General features: G+C 43.1%; 1 protein-coding gene across 1 annotated transcript in view; it reads right to left on the reverse strand.

Moving 5' to 3' along the window:
* hmga2 (high mobility group AT-hook 2) overlaps window positions 1–18,833 on the reverse strand; it is a 41,748-nt gene that overhangs the window by 20,384 nt on the left and 2,531 nt on the right. Inside the window, exon 3 of the mRNA XM_035626581.2 lies at window positions 12,041–12,091. Within this exon, the coding sequence (XP_035482474.1) occupies window positions 12,041–12,091 (51 nt within the window). The remainder of the gene's footprint in view (window positions 1–12,040; window positions 12,092–18,833) is intronic.

Here is an 18,833-nt window from a genome sequence, read left to right on the forward strand (position 1 = left end):
CGGGAAAATTTTAGGAAGATCAGTCAATTTACAATGCCAAAATAATTGTTATAAACTGCTTAATAACATTACTGTAACTATTATAACTTAACTGATACACTTATAACACCAAAGTACGACGTGATTAATTCCATTTACATTTAAATTACACTATTGAGGACTAATTATGGTAAAGGCAACCGTTGGACCAGTTATTAAATATATTGATTATTATAAAAAGGGCTTTATACAGTCGTTTATCCATCTGTCTCGCCTGAGACCAATAATCCCACCAATCGATAGGTTGTGCGTCCTCTCTCCAGGAGGGCAGGGGGGAAGTTAAAGTAATATAATGTGATTTATTTTTAAGGAGTGATAATTAAAGAGCAAGTGATTACTGTTTAAAGAAATATGGTATCCTTATCCTGAGTAATGAATAATGTGATTACAATCAGTAAAGAGCAAGTGAAAAGTAATAGTAATAAAGCAAAGTAAAGTTCTTCATGGTGAGTAATGAGTACATGCAGTGACACAAACTGAACACATTAAAATACTCTCTTTAATTCCGACGACTTCACAAGAGCGACTCGAACGTCAGCCCGTAGGACCAGCTAAAATCTTTTTACACGTAATATCTACATTCTGAAGGGCCGCGACATTCACTGAGCAAATGTATTCTCCCGAAAGAAAGACCCTTGGCCTGGGGCCAAACCTTTAGCACTTCTTGCACCACCACTCATAAGAATCTAAAGTTGTCTCACACATACAGTCTCTCCCCCATCCCTCTCGCTCCACGTGTGCGCGCTCTCCATTTCCCTCTCGTGTTTTCTCCTGTTCTTCAGAGAGGGTCGTTGGTATCTTAAGTCTCCCTCTACCACCAATTGTGATGGCGTTGGGAGACCCACATCTAACCACGGTGAGGAGGGGGAGTGGGCTTCCGTACGTTGACCCATTCATAAAGATTATATCCCACTGCCTCCCCAATCTCTTTTATGTGTATTTGAAGCGTTAAAGCATTGAGTCATACAAAGGGGGATAAAATCACAAACATTCATCTCGGCGTTGAGATGTTGTACTCTCAATGGAAGTAGTTGCAGTAAGTTGTTAAACCTCAGCACACGTGAACCCCCTCAAACCCCCCCTCCTTATTCTACTATTGAAAAGGTTAAGAGGGGCAGATATTTAGATTTTGTTAGACAGTCCATCAAGAACTCTCCCGACAGTTCCGTACCTGAGTGGTCAATCAGAGTCGTGGCTTTAGGCTCAAAGAAGAGGCAAAGATTTTCAAATATGATTTGGCAAAACCTTGGTAGTCACACGTCTTCGGTGGGAGAGTCTCAGTGCAGCGCGTCGATGTCTGGGTGTCTACCGATCAGGCACTCCGACTTGTTCATACTCGCAGATCTTCCTCTAAAGACTCCGGTATTGATTTCAAAGGGTTATGTGGAGGTTTTTGCGTAAATTTCGGGGGGGCTTTGTTGACACGCCCGTGGGTTAACCCCAGAGAGCACACAGAGGAAAACAATCCCAGGGAGAAGAGCAAACATTCAGTGCAGTGGAAATTGCACCTAAACACCAAGACTGTGAAGAGGAACTGAGCCACCCGGGAAAGTTGAAGCAGGGATCTCACAACCACAGGCCTCGTTATCTTGATCAAATACTTTTCTAGATGGAGGTTGCCCTCCGCCCACATTGTCCACTGTGCAAAACTCGTACCCTTCTCCATTCTCAGACCACGACACCCCCCCAACACCCCCCAGCCAATGCCCCACCAGAGTTATGAATTGCACCTATCAGGGTCCAACTAAATCCTGTGATTAGGGGGAATTTGCCAAGGGGAAAAATGTCTGTCGTTGCAAAGAATGTGGAAAATTCCTAGCAGACAAGCAGTCTTTTGTTGGGAGGGTTTTGGGGAAAGTTGGGGGGGGTGGGGGGTGCTCTGAAAAGAAAGAAAGGCGCAGACAAATTGGATCGGCTCCATTTAGGGAGCCTCTGCTGTTTGAAGTGAAATCTGTTCCCAAGTATCTCAAAGGAAAGTGGAGGGGGTGGAGGGTGGCAACGTGTGTTCAGACTTTACAAATCCTTCTTTAGTTCCAGGTTATTGAATAAAAAAAATGTTTTAAATAAAAAGCTTTTGTTTTGTTCAGTGTAAGTTATGTTTGTGAGCTCAGTAGGCTTCAGTGCCTTGGAACCATTTAATCCAAATGCATGTGGCTGTTTCCTGGTGTGCATGTGTGGCTGCTTTGGAACAGGAAGGACTCTATCCATGGCACTCAGCTCTGCCTTGGTTTAACAGAGCGTCGCAGATGTTATGAATTAACCTGTAGTGTCTGGAACCGCTCACTTCCTGCCTCATAACAGTGGTAGCAGAAATACTATAACGCCGTAAATATCCATATCTATTTAAGGAATTTGAAAGGAAGAGGGGGAAAAAATCCCAGCCGTCACTGCACAAACCGCCGGGACGGCACAGGACAGCCGTCTAACTTCCTGTGTAAAACAAACAGTGCATGCAGGGGTGCTTTAAGTAAGTGCTCTCCTGCTTTAACTTCACTGCAGTGTTTATTTTGAGAGTTTGCTCATTTCACTACAACGTACCTGCAGTAACTCAGATTGTAATTTGTTTTGTTAGCTGCTTTTATTGGCCCTTGACCATTTTGGAATAAAACCAGTTAATCTGATGTTTCCCAAATATTCTTCTGGCTCATATATGATTGTTTCTGACATGAGAATGTGAAACTGACTCTGGTGGTGACCTACTGTTCCTACAAGGGGATTCCTGAGGGAGCCCTGAAGCAGGTCAACGAGACATCATCATATGGGTTAATCTGCAAAATAGATGTTTTCTCCATTATTTTCCATTTAGATAGATAGATAGATACTTTATCTATCCCGAGGGAAATTCAGGCATTCAGCAGCATTTGCGAACATACATACATTAAACATACATCAATCCTACATAAAAATAAAAATTTAAAATTAAATATTAAACTTTAAAAAAACTAGCTTACAACAGTGCAAAACGGGAACAGTGCAAATGGATGTGCAAATGAAGGTAGAAATAAATTGTCCTATTCTATTGTCCTCCCTGCCTTGACTAGGAGCCTTGACTAAATGGGCTGCTCTAATGTAGCGCTTTTTAGTGTAATCGACCACCACCTATACAATACATGTCTTTCATCCATTCACACACATGTTCATACACACATTCATACACCGACGGTACAACCATCAGGGGCCATTTGGGGTTTGTTATCTTGCCCCAGGACACTTTGACACGTGGCCTGGAGGAGTTGCGGCTAAAAACTACCAACCTTTTGATTGGTCTTGAAACCACAGCGACCCATTCAATGCTACGTGTGTGTGTAAATCCTCTCATTGGCAATTCAAACTAGACGGTCCCAGGGGGGCTTTGAAAAAGCTTTCCATTTTTTAAATCACTATTTTGTGGAAAGAATGGATCGACAGAAGAAAAAAAAACTGCCCATGTGGCAGTAATTGTAATTGTAAAGGAAAACTCTGTGAAATTATTAAACTCAGGCGGCAGCAGGAAAGGGGAAAGGGATCTGGGGGAGGCAGGCATAGGTGACCTGTGGACATCCACTAAGTTCCCCGAGAACTCCTGATTTTTGTCGTCGTTGAGCCCCTGTCTCAACAGAAGCCTCTGGCGGACGGAATTCAGCCTTTCAGCCTGGCAGCAGCCATGGCTGGAGGAAGGTGGGGGGTTGAGAATGTAGGGAATGAAGCAAAGATGCTGCCCCCCCCCCCCCCCCCCCCCAAACTCCCCTCTCTCTGTGGACTTTAAGGTCTCTCTTACAAACAGCCTTGGGGAATTAGTTCGGTACAGCAGCCCCAACCTAAAAATAACTAAATGCACCTCATCCAATGGAACATTGACACAAAACCCATGTCCCTGCCAATGTGACGAAACACAGCCTTAATCCTCAAAATTTATTGTCTCCTTAATGCAAGAACAAAAGAATGTGTGGAGTCCACATTTGATGTTAAACTCTATCTAAAACATTGCACACCTCTTAACTAAACCAATGTCAGATGAACTTGAGTGCCACTGAGACACATTAAAGCAAGTCTTTGCAACTTTTTCTATTTCTATAACCCATTAGCGAGGTAACAAAATGCTTCACAATGAGAACAAAACCAAGCAACATTCAAAGTCCAGGAGCCTCGGCACCAAAGGCACTGCCACCTTCTGTGTTTGAATCTAACATCCGAAGCATCCGAGGATCTCAGGGAGCAAAGGGGGGAACGCGAGGCACTAAAGAGTGATAAGAGGCCCAGTGGAGACATAACTAGGAGCTTGTACCTCAGAGAGGGTGTTCATCTCTCTCATGGACAATTGGGTGTGAACAGTCTGACGAGGACCAGAAAGCCGCACTTTAATAATCATACTACAAACTGGTTCTCACAATAGACTTAAACACCACTAACCTCTTTCACCAACTACAGAAGAATCAGTACAGAGAGTGTCTATGTACGAGAACCACAAGAGTACAGTCGAGCGCTAAAAACAAACCCCAAACTCAGACATTGCACAAGGCTGCTGCCTTCGGCGCAACATATGGCAAAGAATCATGGCCAGCCCCAATTTAAGCGGTCTAGAAAAGGTTTGAGTAACAAATATTGAGTAACAATATGTATGGTGTATCTGGATATGAAATGACCTCTATGGGGACAGATAGAGGTCAAGGAGTCAGGACTGACCACTGCTCCTTGAACACTGGGGTCAGTGGAAGATCAAGACGGATCAGGTTTTAAATGTTGGCACGTGATGTAAATACAGAACTTTGGACAACTGAACCATTTCCATTATGGAGCAAAACTCCATTGGAATATGAGCATTATACGGTTCAGATAAAGGCAAGAAAGAGCACCTTGAGTTACGATCATTTTTGTCAAAGTTATTTTTCACAAGGTCAAAAATGAGCTTTTATACTCTGGAATATATTGGACAGACAAATTCCGATAAAGCTTGGTCTTGTTTGCGCACTACAGCCGTGATTAATCCCCTGGCTCACCCTGGATCTGTCACCCAGAAACCCTTTAGCGTGCAGTTCCATATTTTCCCCGTGAGGCATGCCGAGGCTATAAAAAGCTTTTTAATGTTTGACACCGATCACAATATCACGACTATGCCTCCCTTACACATGCACACGTTCAAAGACATTTTTAACATGCCGCGGGTTTCCCAGGACTTCCCAGGCCCCCTCACCGCTCGCTCAAAGCTGCTGCACAAACCCAGAGTTAAGGTGCCTTCTCCCCTGAGCTCTGATTCCCATGCTTGGCACCTGCCTTCACTCTGACCCCAAGCCAAGAACAGCAAAGCCTTAAGTGAGATGGGAGTAAACCTCTCCCCTTCACACTACATCAATTCCCCAAACACACACTCATGCTGCCGCACTTGTGCTTCCTTGCCCATTCACTCAGTCATTTCCGCACATTTAATGCAGAGGGCATTAGTCTCACAGTGGACTCCATTTAACACGAGGGGTTTGCAGTGACACAGAAAGGGGAGATGGGTATTGTGTGTCCTGGATGTGAGTTACTTTCGGATGTGACTGCCGGCGAACGAAACACAAAGAGGCAGCTGTGTGGAAGGCAGGGGGACGGCCCGAGGGCAGCGAAACAGTTTGGCTTCCAAACCCCGGCAGAGAGGAAGCGTCTGACCAGTGGAAAGGGCAAAGCACAAATAGAGGAGGTTGATGCGGAGAAGAATATACTCTCCTCTTTCCTGTCTCCTCCTTCCTTTGCACGAACACGTGGTGCAATTCCTGCTTGGCATTTGTTGGAAGATATATCATCCTCGTTTCCCTTTGAGCTTTACTAGATGTGCCACATTCAGTCAGTTCAGTGGGATTTCAATACATACCGCAGAGTATCAGTGCTTCATTCACTGTTTTGCTAATTATTCAGGGGGTGTTTCATTCCAACATTAATAAGTTGGGGCATTATTACACAAAATGAATAAACGCACAAAGACACTACACTGGTGTGACATTAAAGAGAATATATACTAGTCAAACAGAGCGATCTCCATTGGAATTTGAAACTGAACAGGTGACTTATCTAACATGAAATTAAATCATACAGATCAATTAATGTTTCTAGGGAATACTACACTGTATGTATAATGAAAATACTAGATATCAGGTGGCTAGAATAATAACGTACAGTGTTTCATGATCAAGCGACTATACGCATCATTCGACCGTTGGGTCTAAGGTTAACTTGTGTCTGTACTGTACAGAAGGTTTGCCCATCTGGTGGCGAACTTCTCAGTAACCCTATTATTGAAAGTTTCTTCACCACAGAGAGCGTAGCCAGAGCATTAAGGTAATCATGTGTCATGGTGTTCTCAGGACAGCCTCGATCCTCTGTCCTCACGTAGAGAAACCCCCTCTTCTGATTCAGCTGTCGTCCCGGGCATTGCGACGAGAGTCTTGAGAAGATTGGCGGTCTGTGAACGTGGCCTGAAGGTTGTTCTCCATGAAAAACAGTGTCAGCGCACTGCTGACAGCCTTGAACGTCCCACAGATCAGGGATAGTTTCTGTTTTGAGCGTGGCCTTGTTCAACATGACGTCAAGCCTCCACCGAGGTTTGCCACTGTGCTGTGGGACGTCCACGTGTGGCATGATCTTTTAAAACAATGCCAGGAAAAAAAAACAGAAAGCCTCATCTTCTCACATGGCCCCCAGCCTCTCTAACAGCTGGGGGATTAAAGTTACAGAGACACAAGTGAAAGCAAAAAATTTGGAAGTTCCACCTTGTTGCCAAAGTTCCTGGAATTCTACAGGATATGCCACTACTTGATCAAGCACAGGGGTTAGCTTGTATAACTGGGAGCAAAGATCTGAAAATCCTTGGGCTATCAGCATTTCCTGCTGCCTATGTGCATAGTGTTGGACAAAGAATGCCTTCTGTTCAATTACCTCAAGCTGCGTTCAACCTGTGGCTCCCCTCCTCACGGTCACCCCATCACAGGGTTGGGCCATGACAGGATAGTGTTGAGCCTTTTCCTAAGCACTGAAGCAGTTGTGTCTGCATTCTTTGACATTGATATAGATGTCAATATACCATAGCAAATTTAACCAAAGACAAAGATCTGTATTTCATTTCATAAAAAAATCACTACTGATAATTATTTATTTCAAAACCTTTCAAAAACTGAAAGTTAATTTCCATTTCACTTCCTCAGCATTCTTTTTGACAACATTATTGATGAGGTAGAAAATCCTGTTCATTCAACTTTTAGTAGAATCTTGAAAATAGTGAGGGAAAAAGTATGAAAAATATGGCAGGTCATAGTTTACAGCCTATGCACATTGCAGCAACTCTGCACAGTATTCGAATAAAGACAAAAGAAAAAACCTATTGATGAGGAGGAACTAGATCCTGACCGATCAACCCGGCCGATAGTTGCTTATCAAAGATATACTGGTATTGACTCTGATAAGTAACCAGCACAGTAAGATATATGACAAAGGGAGTAAGTAGGAATTTGTGTGAACTGATCTTTTATCAATCAGGTTTCTCAGATTCAAAGGAAAATTGCTCAGACTGCTGGAACTGGAATGAAAATGATAAGAGCCTGATTCATTGAACTAGAGGGAATGCTTATCTCGCACCCATACTGCATCAACGTGGAAGTGTCACCTTGTGCAAGGCAAGGACATTATTCCAGTGGTGAGAGCTTTCCTGGGTGTGATTTTGTTACAGGTTTTGCAGCCACAGTTGAATAATTAATTTAGCCTATACAGTACACAGACCTCCAAAAACACACATACGTTGTTGTTCCAGCACTGACGGGATGCAGATATAGTGACAGTGACAATTTCACCAACAGAGGAATGAATGAAGGAGATGTTTAAGATGTTCATGCACAAGGAAACTCAACAAGGCACCTTAAATCAGAGAGGGCTCGGTACAGTTAAGGTTTGAAGAGCAAATTGATTAAAAAAAATACAGAGGTTGTATCCCATAGCCGGTAACACATCGAGACTTGGCACAATAAAAGCATTTTATTGGTCATGGAAACAACAGGTTTTCATTGTTGCTTCCGTGAAAAACTTGGCTGTAAGGAACCAACACATAAAATCCAATGGACAGCTGCCATTTGGCAGCAGAAAAGCGGAGCTGTTGTGCACAACTGATGAATGCTATCTATTGGAGAGCAGAGTTGGCCTTAAAGCTTTTACCAACAGAGGAAACTGGTCAGCTGGTCGCCATGTCAGCACCTGCACATAGAGGACAGGACCTGCAGCCAAACAGTGGAGGTGCAAGAAGACATACCAATGAGGCACTGTCCCTGGATCAGCCAGGTCTCACCGACCCTCGCAGTTCCTGCCAGCTGTGTGGTTGTAGCGCAGAGGGATATAGGGTGCCTGACTGTTACTAAGTCCAGTTTCAAATTCACTTTATGAATCCAGGCTGCCCAACATGGAACCTGCACTCCAGAAAGGCACCAAAAGCAGCGTTACTTAGGAAAGTTAAAGGTTCAGCAAGTTACGCTTCAGGTAGCGTAAAGTAGAGCCAGTATTAGCTACTGCTGAAGCATGGCGGTGCAACACGGCAGACCCAAAAGGACCCATTTCCTAAGTAGGACTAATTCCAAGGAAACGAAAGACAATTATTTGGAGTTTCAGGCGATTATACACCAATGAATCATTATGAATAGTATATTCCATTTCTGCAGATAGATCCCCCTGGATCCTACGCACTGGACCGCTCCTCATGAATACAACCATGTCTGGGTTTTGTCCACAATAATCTTGTCCCTTGTCTTGTGAGAGCTCACCATCCACACTGAAATGCCAAAACAAAATCAATACTTTTCTCTTCCTTGCAATGAACCCTGAGCCTGGGACCCAGATGAATTCTGGGCGCGCATTTAAATTTGCTCTGCCAGAATACGGTCTGGATCCCCTTCATTGGGAAGTGATTTACCCCTCCAGAAAACTGATATCTGATAATGGGCAGGGGTTTATACCACCACACGCACAGAAGTGATTTTTGTAAACAACCGAGGCTGTTGCTGATGAATGAGCATTTGAGTAAAAGTGATATTGTCAAAATGTTCCCACGAAAACATCAACACTCATTCACAGACATTGTGGACTCTTCATCACATCATCTCTCTGCTCTCGTCTGTTGAGCGATGCAAACATGTCAACAGACGAGAGCAGAGAGATGATGTGATGAAGACATGATTCGTCTGCGTCCGTTGGTAGCGCCTCTTGGAAATCGAAATGAACCGAGAGGATATTAGAGCCATGTAAATGAGACATTATAAAACTATTGTACAATATGGAAAAGTAATTAAATAAAAATAAAATAGAAAAAAAATTAAAAATGTTGATACACTATGCCACACGCGTTGTGTTTCTTTTTCTGCTTTCCAGATTTTGACTAGGGTTCCCGACATGCTTTGGTTTATTAAAAATGACGTTGCAATAATACAAATTAAAAAAGGATGTCAATGGGTAAAGGTCAGTGAATTAAGACCAATTAATGTAACTGCTCTTTGACATTTAGAGTAAATTTCCCATTCACGTCACTTCTGCGTTGCTCCCTGGTCCCTCAAAGATGAGTTGCGATTAAACAACGCATTACGAAAAGCAGCTAAAGAGTTTAATCTTCCTGCAGACAGATCATTGTGCTTGTTAAACGTTTTCTTGTCCACACACTCCAGCTACAGCGGCGTGCAGCTGTAAAACTGCGTCTGTGACTGTCGTTGGGGTGGCAGCCTGAGCCCTGGTGCAGTCACAAAGGTACACAATGTACAACACACGACTGACTCGTTTGCAGTGCGGACTGTGCGTAGTTCTGCCAGAAAGGCTGACATGAAGTGATGGAGGCTTTGTGTGTAGGCGTGTGCACCTGGGACATGCAGGCACTGGCAGGCAGCACTTAAAAAAAGAAAGGCTCCACGGCACTTTTTTATCAGTTCAGTCTGAGGGTTCAGTGATTTGCCTGCAGCAGAGTTGGGAAATTGTTTTGTTGGGTTTGCTGCTCAGCGAGTAAAAAAATGTACCTCCTGTACACCTGCTTATTTATGGAATTGGCCACTCGGCCAATCAAGTGGCAGCGGCGGCAACATCAAACATGTGACTGGCATGATTGTCTCTGAAGTTTCTATTCAGGATTGAGCCAAAACAGAAACGTGTTGATGAGAGGTCAGGGCAGAAATGACAGAAAGGCTACGCTAACTCAGATAACCACTCTCTACAGCTGTGGTGAGCACAAGAGCATCTGACGATGTTATGTTACCATAAGAATAGCAGTGCATAAATGACTTGTTATGGCTGTTAATAATTGTAATATATCATATCTTGATTAGGGATAAAAAGCTGATAAAATGGTGCTGTCTTGCTGTTCCTGCATCTTTGCCAAAACGCCCCGAGATGCTTTCCCTCTGAGTAACTAAGTGTTGCTGCTGCTGTGATGAGCCAATTCAAATTTGCAGAGCTTGGGTCTCAGTGTAAAACAGTCCCACACTTCAGTCCATGTTTTGACCGGACGCAGACATCTTTGCCCAAAACAACTGTGTTTTACTGTCGCTCTTTTTGAGAATCAAGCATCACAAAAAAAGGACTCTGTCAACACTGCACCTCCTTCGGTCCTCAGCAACACACAAATTTGGTTGGATGAGCAGTTGTCGAGAAATTTGAAGGACAGACAGAGATTCTTCAATTTATAGTTATATTCCAGGAGGAAGTGGAATGCCAACAGTCGCCTAAATCCAATCAAGCTGCACCAAAAATTACACACACTCATAGATGGCACTCCCCTAAATATGCCTGTTTTTTCCATCGAGATCTATGTTTTATTCCCTGGGAAATCAATAAAAATGTCACGTGTATCTCGCAATGTTAAAGAAAGTGGTAAAAAAAACATTCCTGATCCGCCCCCTTTTCCAGATCCACGTGAAAATAGGGTTGATTGGGTTTCTTTCCAAGTTTTGTGAAAATCAGAAGAATAAACAAACAAACCAACGGGAGAAAATAATAACGTCCTTGGCGGAGGTAAATATGCTTTCCATTTCCATATAATAAAATGGAATTCTCCTTTACATTTGGTAAGGCTATGAAGAGAAAGGTGCCTCGTAGTAAATAGATTGTTGAATCCATTGTATGTACTAATTGCTCCTGTGACCTACTGGGAGTCACTCCAAAGCTACTCCATGCTGGCAACTGTAGGCCTGTTGTTGGACATGGCCACGAAGGATTCACCGCCCCGCATGTGAACCGAACAGCTAATTTTCCTGCTGTAGCTTTTAAAGCCGCCGCATGGAGCTAACAAGTCCCAGCATGAGCCTGTACCAGTAAACCAGCAGAGTGTTAACAATAGTGGAGATAGTAAATATGCACAGTTGATTCTTGGAACATGCCATTCCTTCCAGGAAAATGGACATAAACCACACACTTTATGACCCTCCACCTACATGTTCCTGGAGGCTCTCGCCTCTCCTCCCCCCCTTGTGACACATAAAAATGCAGACACGATATATGCCCGGAGAAGGCATATGTGCCTGCATTTCTCCTCGCCCTTCCTGGTGGCACTTTGAAATGCCAGCTGCCCCCTCCCCCCCATTATCAATCAGGTCTGTTACTTTTGGAGCAGATAAACACTGAGGCCTTCAAGCTGTCAGAGGAATTATTTCAGTATTCCTGCGGTCCGCGCGGAGCGTAAACATTTTCTTTGACTGATAACGCAAACATTTTTAGAACCGAACATGCACCAGCGGCGGCCGCCAGAGAGGAAACTCTGAATGTATTCGGCCCACGTAATGTCCAGACACTGAAAAAGTCCACCGGGCGATAAGGGTGCAGGGAGAATTCGCCAAAGTGCTTTTAAGATGATAAGAAACAAAAGTGTGCCGTGATAAAATCACTTGTTGCCTTTTCTTTGACGGCCTTTACCACGCACATTTACCCCCCCGCTACAAACAGATTGTTATCGGCCGACACCGCCGCTCTTGAGGTGTGTTTTGCACATGCCAGCAGACAGACACAAGCTCGGAACTTAAAGAGAACCACAACTCACCCATTTCCTTGGACGTCCCCTGGGTCTCTTCACCCCAGATGCTTCTGCTTTCTGTGAAGACGTAGATTTAGAGCAACATTATTAGTCTTTATCCTTTGACTTCATGACTTGAACATAAAACACCTCAACACGTAATCGTGTACGTGTGATGATAAAAAGTCTAAAAGCCAAACTGTGGCCACTTTGTCAATATCCTGGGCCAGCACTCTTTCTGGGTGCTTCATTTTCCGTGGCTCCGAAAGCAGCCACCCTGTTCCATTAACAGATCATCGTGGCGTATTGTAACTGGGGATCTGACTATCGTGGCTTCGGCTGTCATTTCTATCAGTTAGAATAACAGTGTACTCACCAAACTAATTGTGGGGATGTGGGAACACGGTGAGATCGCTGCAACAAAGTCCAACGGGTCAAGAAGCATGAGCAGTCACACGACCGGGCAGGTTGGAAACAAACCGACGGTTCGCGCCTCACTGCACAGGAGAACCGTGTGCACACGACTGCAAGAAAGTGAGCATCTGCAAATATTGGATCTGCAAACTGTGATGGACGTTTGCTCCAAATAAGTTTCCCTAACCTGGGGGTTTGTTTCCAACCCGAGTGATCGTCTTTCTGGACTTTTCTAGGTGATATCACTGTGTTCCCAGATCTCTGGAATTAGCTTGGACACACTCTTATCATGAACGAAAGACATAAAACTACAAAAACTACAAAAACAAGATCAAAGTAAATAAAAACCTACAAATGTGTATTAATTAACCTTTGAAAAATTGTTGCCAACATATATTTTCCTCCTGTTTGAATAAAGTTTGCTGAAAACAACAATGGCCAGCAAATTTAAATGTGTTTGTGAACTTTTGGTTTATTTTTATATTTGCATCCTCGGTAGGCACCAACATGTATCTAAAGCCTGACACTGTAAATATTCCTCCAGATGTCCTTTGTCGTCCACTGGATGGTGTTAGTCACCCCATTAAATGTGGATTCAACTGCAGTTGAAAATATTTCCAAAACACTCCAGTAGGAATTATGTTTGCTAAAAACGACAGGGCCAATAACCTTCGAAAATCCACCACAGTGCACGACTCTGACATCATTGTTGTCTGGTAATGCAGCACAAAGCAATCTAGCATTACCATGTAACAATAGTGTAACAAAAAGCCCAACAACAATGGCAACCACTCCCCTCTATTTAATTTACTCAATCTAGACTTTGCCAGACTATGTTTTGTCTTTGTGCCGTATGTGCAATTGTATTGCTCTGTTATATAAATGTCTTGACACTATAGCATTTCTGTTTCTCACCCTTTAAAGGATACACTTGATATTATCCTGTATTTTGAAATGACAACAAATCCCATGAAAAGAACAACGGGTTGGAGAATGTGTAGATACTGTCTGTACATATACATCTTACATATTAAAATCTACCACCTATCAGAGGAATTTTGTCTTCTCATTTCATTCTTAATTCTTATTAATCTGATGTCAAGATTATTGGATTTACCTACCCTGTCTGTGACATTCAGCCCCAAGACCAATGGCTAGATCTGAGGAACAGATTTTTTTTCTTTTTTTTTAACATAAAACAAAAAGCTGTAGCATAACTTCATGGGCCCAAAGGCTTACCACCCTCGGATCATGCCGGGACCAACTAGATTAGCCAGCCCCAGCTAATGCAACAAAAGCACGAGCCAATCAAGCTTTCCGGCGAGAGCAGTTTGCATTGCTACATGAAGATAGTAATGATTGATCCATTCAAAAATATATGCTTCAATTAAATTCCGTCCCATTAGGTTTAACAAGGATGTGCCATGCTTGAAGAAAAGCTGCATGATAAAGTATGACCACACCACTTTTATATGGTGTATGTACAGGAGAGGTTAGCAAAGCAACAAGTGAGTATGTCCACAGATCATTCCCTTACTGCGAAACAGATACCTCCAATTTGGAATGTCCCTGTGTGTTTGGCTTAAGGGGACTGCATTACTTTTGGGAGAGGCGGGACTGTCCAGCACAGCCAGAGGGCAAAGCCCTGCAGTCATCCACAATTAACAAGACCAGACTGAGTGTCAATAATTCATCGCATATATGCAGGCTCAATGGCTCTTGGCTGGGAGTCAGGTGAAATCTTAGTCAAATTGCTGAGCTGCAATGAATTTTGCAGACAGTGACCAGCAACAGGCCTGTATCAGTGATATGTGTGGTGTCAGGGCATGTGTGTAGCTTTGGTTCAGTAAACAACACCAGCTCCTTTGTCAGTCTGACACCGGTCACGTGGCAGCAGGCGGAGCGTGTCAGCACCTCGCCAGCAGTTTCTTGTAGGGGATAATTCACAGAGAAAAATCATTTGGCCGAAGGCTTTCAAGTGGTCCAAGCATCTCTGAAAGTCTTTCTTTCCTTGGTGCACATGCAACCACGGGCCAGTCCTCCTGCAAACATCGAGCCCATAGGTCTGCTCAGCAAGCAGCATATCACGGCCTATGTAGTTACGTTTTATTGTCAGGCGACCTCTAGCAGCAGAGCAAAGCAGGACGCGGGACTCCCATGCAGGGAGGTTGTTGTGGTTGATGGATGGGTCGACCGCTGTGTAGTCATGGTCAATGTTGTATCTATTATCCATGATCATTGCATAACCACATTTTCATCAATGGAACGATGACAACATAGGTGCTCTAACCTAAAAGAAGTATTGATGGTACTTTAACCCAAGCCACAATCTTTCTCCAAGCCAGACCAAGTAGTTTTTTTTCCCTAACCAAACCACGACCATTCCACAACCTTAACAGCATGCTAACTATTGTTACCATGACGACAATGGTCTGGTATGCCTCTCAAAGGTACGCTCCTATGGGTACTATTAGAGGGTAGGTAAAAGCAACCTATAAGATTGTTTGAATTGAACGACTGAAGATGTACAGTTTCCTTGACCTTGGCCTGTACTACAGAGCAGGATTTGGTTATCAAGGTAACTTGATGTTTGATCCTGGGTTTTCAGGGATAAAAATTTGGTTCACCTCTTACTCAGGTAAACTGTCATGATAACTTATGCTAAAGCAATAGCCTGCTCTGGAGCAGGTTAAGTTCCTGTCAACAGCCCAACTTCTGACCAGTGAGATCATTGGAAAATCCCTCTACAGGATCCTGACAGGTACAAAAGAGTTTACAATAAAGGGACAACAAATAAATAGCTGATCTTTATATTATATTCAACAAAACTTATCTCACATAAACTTCCTAAATCGGAAAACCCAGAGTAGAACCATTTAGAACCGACCTCTTAGTACAGGTTATCCAGGACGGTCGATGTTTGGTTCAGTGAAGCCAGATACTGAAAAGATATCCTGGGTATGTTGAACTTATTCAGAAGTACAGGCCCCAGGTTGAAAAACACATGTATTGAAGGTAAACATATTGTTTTGTTATCATTGTGCGTTTCCCATATTCCCTATTTTCAGTTTCACAATCTACTTCCTTAGCTCCAACACTACAGACTACCCTCGTCGTTACATGAACAGGTTGTGTCAAGCAGGAGCAGGGTGCTGGTTGGGAGTCTCCAATTTAAGAGAAGCTAATCATATTAAGCTACAACAAAATGATGTTTAGTCATAATTTTCATTAGCCGGTCTTTATCACGTCGTGACATCGCTCGCTCGCCAATCTGTGCACTGTAATCCCAGTTCTCGGTTTGGGATCCTGCATTTTTAATGTGGAGATTTAATAGTCTGAAAAACAACACCATGTTGAATTAATCATCAGTGTGTCTGAGCAGAGAGGTGCAACAAGTCCGCAGGAGCCCTGACGACTCAAGGATCTGAGAGAACCTGCCATTAATTCACAATTTCTTTTTTTACATTTACTAACAACAAAAGACCAAGTGAAAGATAACTGTACCAGGGTCATCATTCTCTTTTGTGTTGGTTTCACCAAGCTACTCTTCGGTCAGAGTCTTAAAAAGCCAATTAAGAATGTGTTCTTAACTGTATATTATGGTTTTGGAGGAAACTACAGCTTTTGAAAATCTGAATCCAGTTGTGTCATAATACAAATGCCATTTCACCACAAGTTCTGCGAGGAAAAGGTCAAAATAACTCAAATGATCCTTTTTCTCATCTGATGTTAATGTTTGGTTGGGTTTAGGAGCATGAATTAAAGGGAGGGTTTGTGGTTTGGGTTTGAAAAAACACAGAATATTGTAGAGGGTAGAGAGAGGTCTACTTGGTTTTGTGTCCATTTAAAAGAAATTCTGAAAATTCTTTCTAAACACGAAAAACATGAAAAGACTGTCAACTAAGTAGTGCTGATCTCTGGAGTTTTCATTTATTTTTGTGTTCACTTTTGGCTGGTCCAGATATCAATTACAAAATGGTTCGATCATCCTCCCGGCCCACCGACATCTGGCATCGTCGTCAGGACATACTCACTGTCCAGGACATACAGTGAGTCTAATTTGCCTTGTGTGCTTTAGATTTCATGTGTGCGATGGCAAACATGGCCTGAGGTTTGGAAACTGTCCACAGAACCCTGGTGCAGACCAAACAACAAATCCGAGGCCACCTGAAAAGGGTTTGGAGCGCCTTCGGCTGACACGCCCTCAGCGTTTCCGAATAAGGGATACTGAGATTTTGAAATTTGATGTACAGTACTAATCATTCAAATTTGTCTGGATGGTTAATAACTCTTTCATGTGCTTAATTGAGCGCAACAGCATGAACGCTCCCAAGGTGACACTGTCTGATAGTGTACGTTGTTATTTCCATTCGTACTATTCATCAAGTTGCGACTGCGTGCTTTTTGTCCTGCCCTTGACTGTGGCCATTCAGTGCCGCACCCACTTTGTAGGACTTTGTTTGCTTTAGGCCGACTGAAGTTCATCAATCCATCCGCCCCGGCACCCTAATGGAAGTCATGACACAACTGCCATGCCTTGTCAGGAGGTTATTCTTAAACAACTCGATGGTTGTCTGGTGAGGACGGTTTGTTGAGAATTCTGGCATCTTCTTTCCCGCCATATTTTTTTTGGGGGGGTTGCATAGAAAAAAGGTGATAATATCCAGTCAAGATTTGCAGTAAGATCCTTTCTTCTTACAAGCTGCTGCGCTATCTGCCCAAGAGACTGATATGGGAAGGGGAAATGAGTAAATGCTCGAGGTGTGGGCTGACCCTGGACCCCTTTCATCTGCAAGACGGATATCGTCAGTGTTTATTAAAACAGTGTCAGATGAGCTTCGACTGGATTACAGCTAGAGCAGAGTGGTTCACTTTTCGAAGAAGTGCAGGGAATGTTTACAGTTGGTTCGCGGTGGCAAGGGAGCACTAAGGCTGCTGTCGACATGAGCCTATCAAAGCTTTATCAGTCTAATGAATGAAGACACTGGTGGGGGGACAACACAACCCAAAAGTGAAGGGGGGATATCGCTGTCAAATTTCAAAGCTTTCCTCTAGATCAGTTTTTCTTTCAGACGTTTTCCAGCTCGGTCTCTAATGTGCATGGTCAGGCTGAAGGCTCACTATTGTTTGTAACTTTTCAATCCCAGTGCCAACAAGATACCTGAGTTTTAGCACTAAATACATTTTTAAGAGGAATAGACATGTTTTCCTATGTAACTTTTTTTATATTTAACAAAGAAAATCAAATTCTAAATGTTGTTTAAAACAAGCGACGGTACAAGAACTTAAATGACTGAAATGTTTGACAAATCAGAAACTGATCTGATCAAAGAAAAAATGTAAACATGACTACAAATGTTCAGACATTCCATGCCAGTCGGAGCTGGAGCCGATAAATACCCGTGACTACAGCAGAGTCATTTGACCTGCGAATGAAGGCCGATTGTAGAGTTTCTAGACAAAAGCCTGATGTTAGTGGGTGTTTGTGTTCGTGTGGTGTTTTCTGTCCCATGTGAAAGTGGCTTCATTGATAGTTTTGTCATCAATCAGCGACTACAGCTTTCATCTCTGTCATGTTACCGGAATGACACTGAGACGGTGACATGTGACCATGTAAGAGGCTCACATGTTTTTAATGCTAGTAAGATGCTGGAAAGAGGTAATGTTTGCAGCTCGCCGGGGCCAAAGCACGAAAAGTTAAAGGTTCAGTGTGGTGGGTTTAGTGGCATCTAGTGGTGAGGTTGCAGATTGCAATCTACTAGAAAAATCCTTTGCCTCACCCTGCCCTTCTGAGCGCGATGGCCTTCCGGTAACGTGAAAACGTCCTCTCTAGATTTAGTTTCAGATTTGTCCATTCCAGGTTACTACAGACACATGGCAGTGCGACATGGCCCATGGACCCGCTCCCGATGTAGATATAAGGGGCTCATTCTGAGGCAACAAAAAATACAGAGTTTATAATTTACTTTCTCCTGATAGAAATCCTAAACTGAACCTTGAATGACTTTCATTCAAATAACACGCTGCAATAAATCTGAATGAAATGGTTGCTCAAGAGAATTAATGATCTGTATTACAAAATATGCTCATACACCATGACATTTGTGTTCACCATCTTTTTTGTATGTTTAACTTTCTCTCTCTGATATGCAGGGCTTTAAATTGACACCCGCCATTTGGCCGGTAACGTTGTACAGTTACTAGCCCACTTGTCTGGTGATGAATGAAGCAAAATAACACTGTCTGTTTTAATCGGCTGCAGAAACGATGCAACGTCAGTGTTTTTGTCAGATTGGTCTGTTTTCTGCCAAGAAATTTGGGCGGTTTGTGTGTGTTTGTCTTGGATCATATAATCTTTATCTGGCAACACTGCTTGTACTATAGAACTAATCCTACATTGCCCATT

This window comes from Scophthalmus maximus, chromosome 2 (assembly GCF_022379125.1).
Source record: "Scophthalmus maximus strain ysfricsl-2021 chromosome 2, ASM2237912v1, whole genome shotgun sequence".
In the NCBI taxonomy this organism is placed as follows: Eukaryota; Metazoa; Chordata; class Actinopteri; order Pleuronectiformes; family Scophthalmidae; genus Scophthalmus; species Scophthalmus maximus.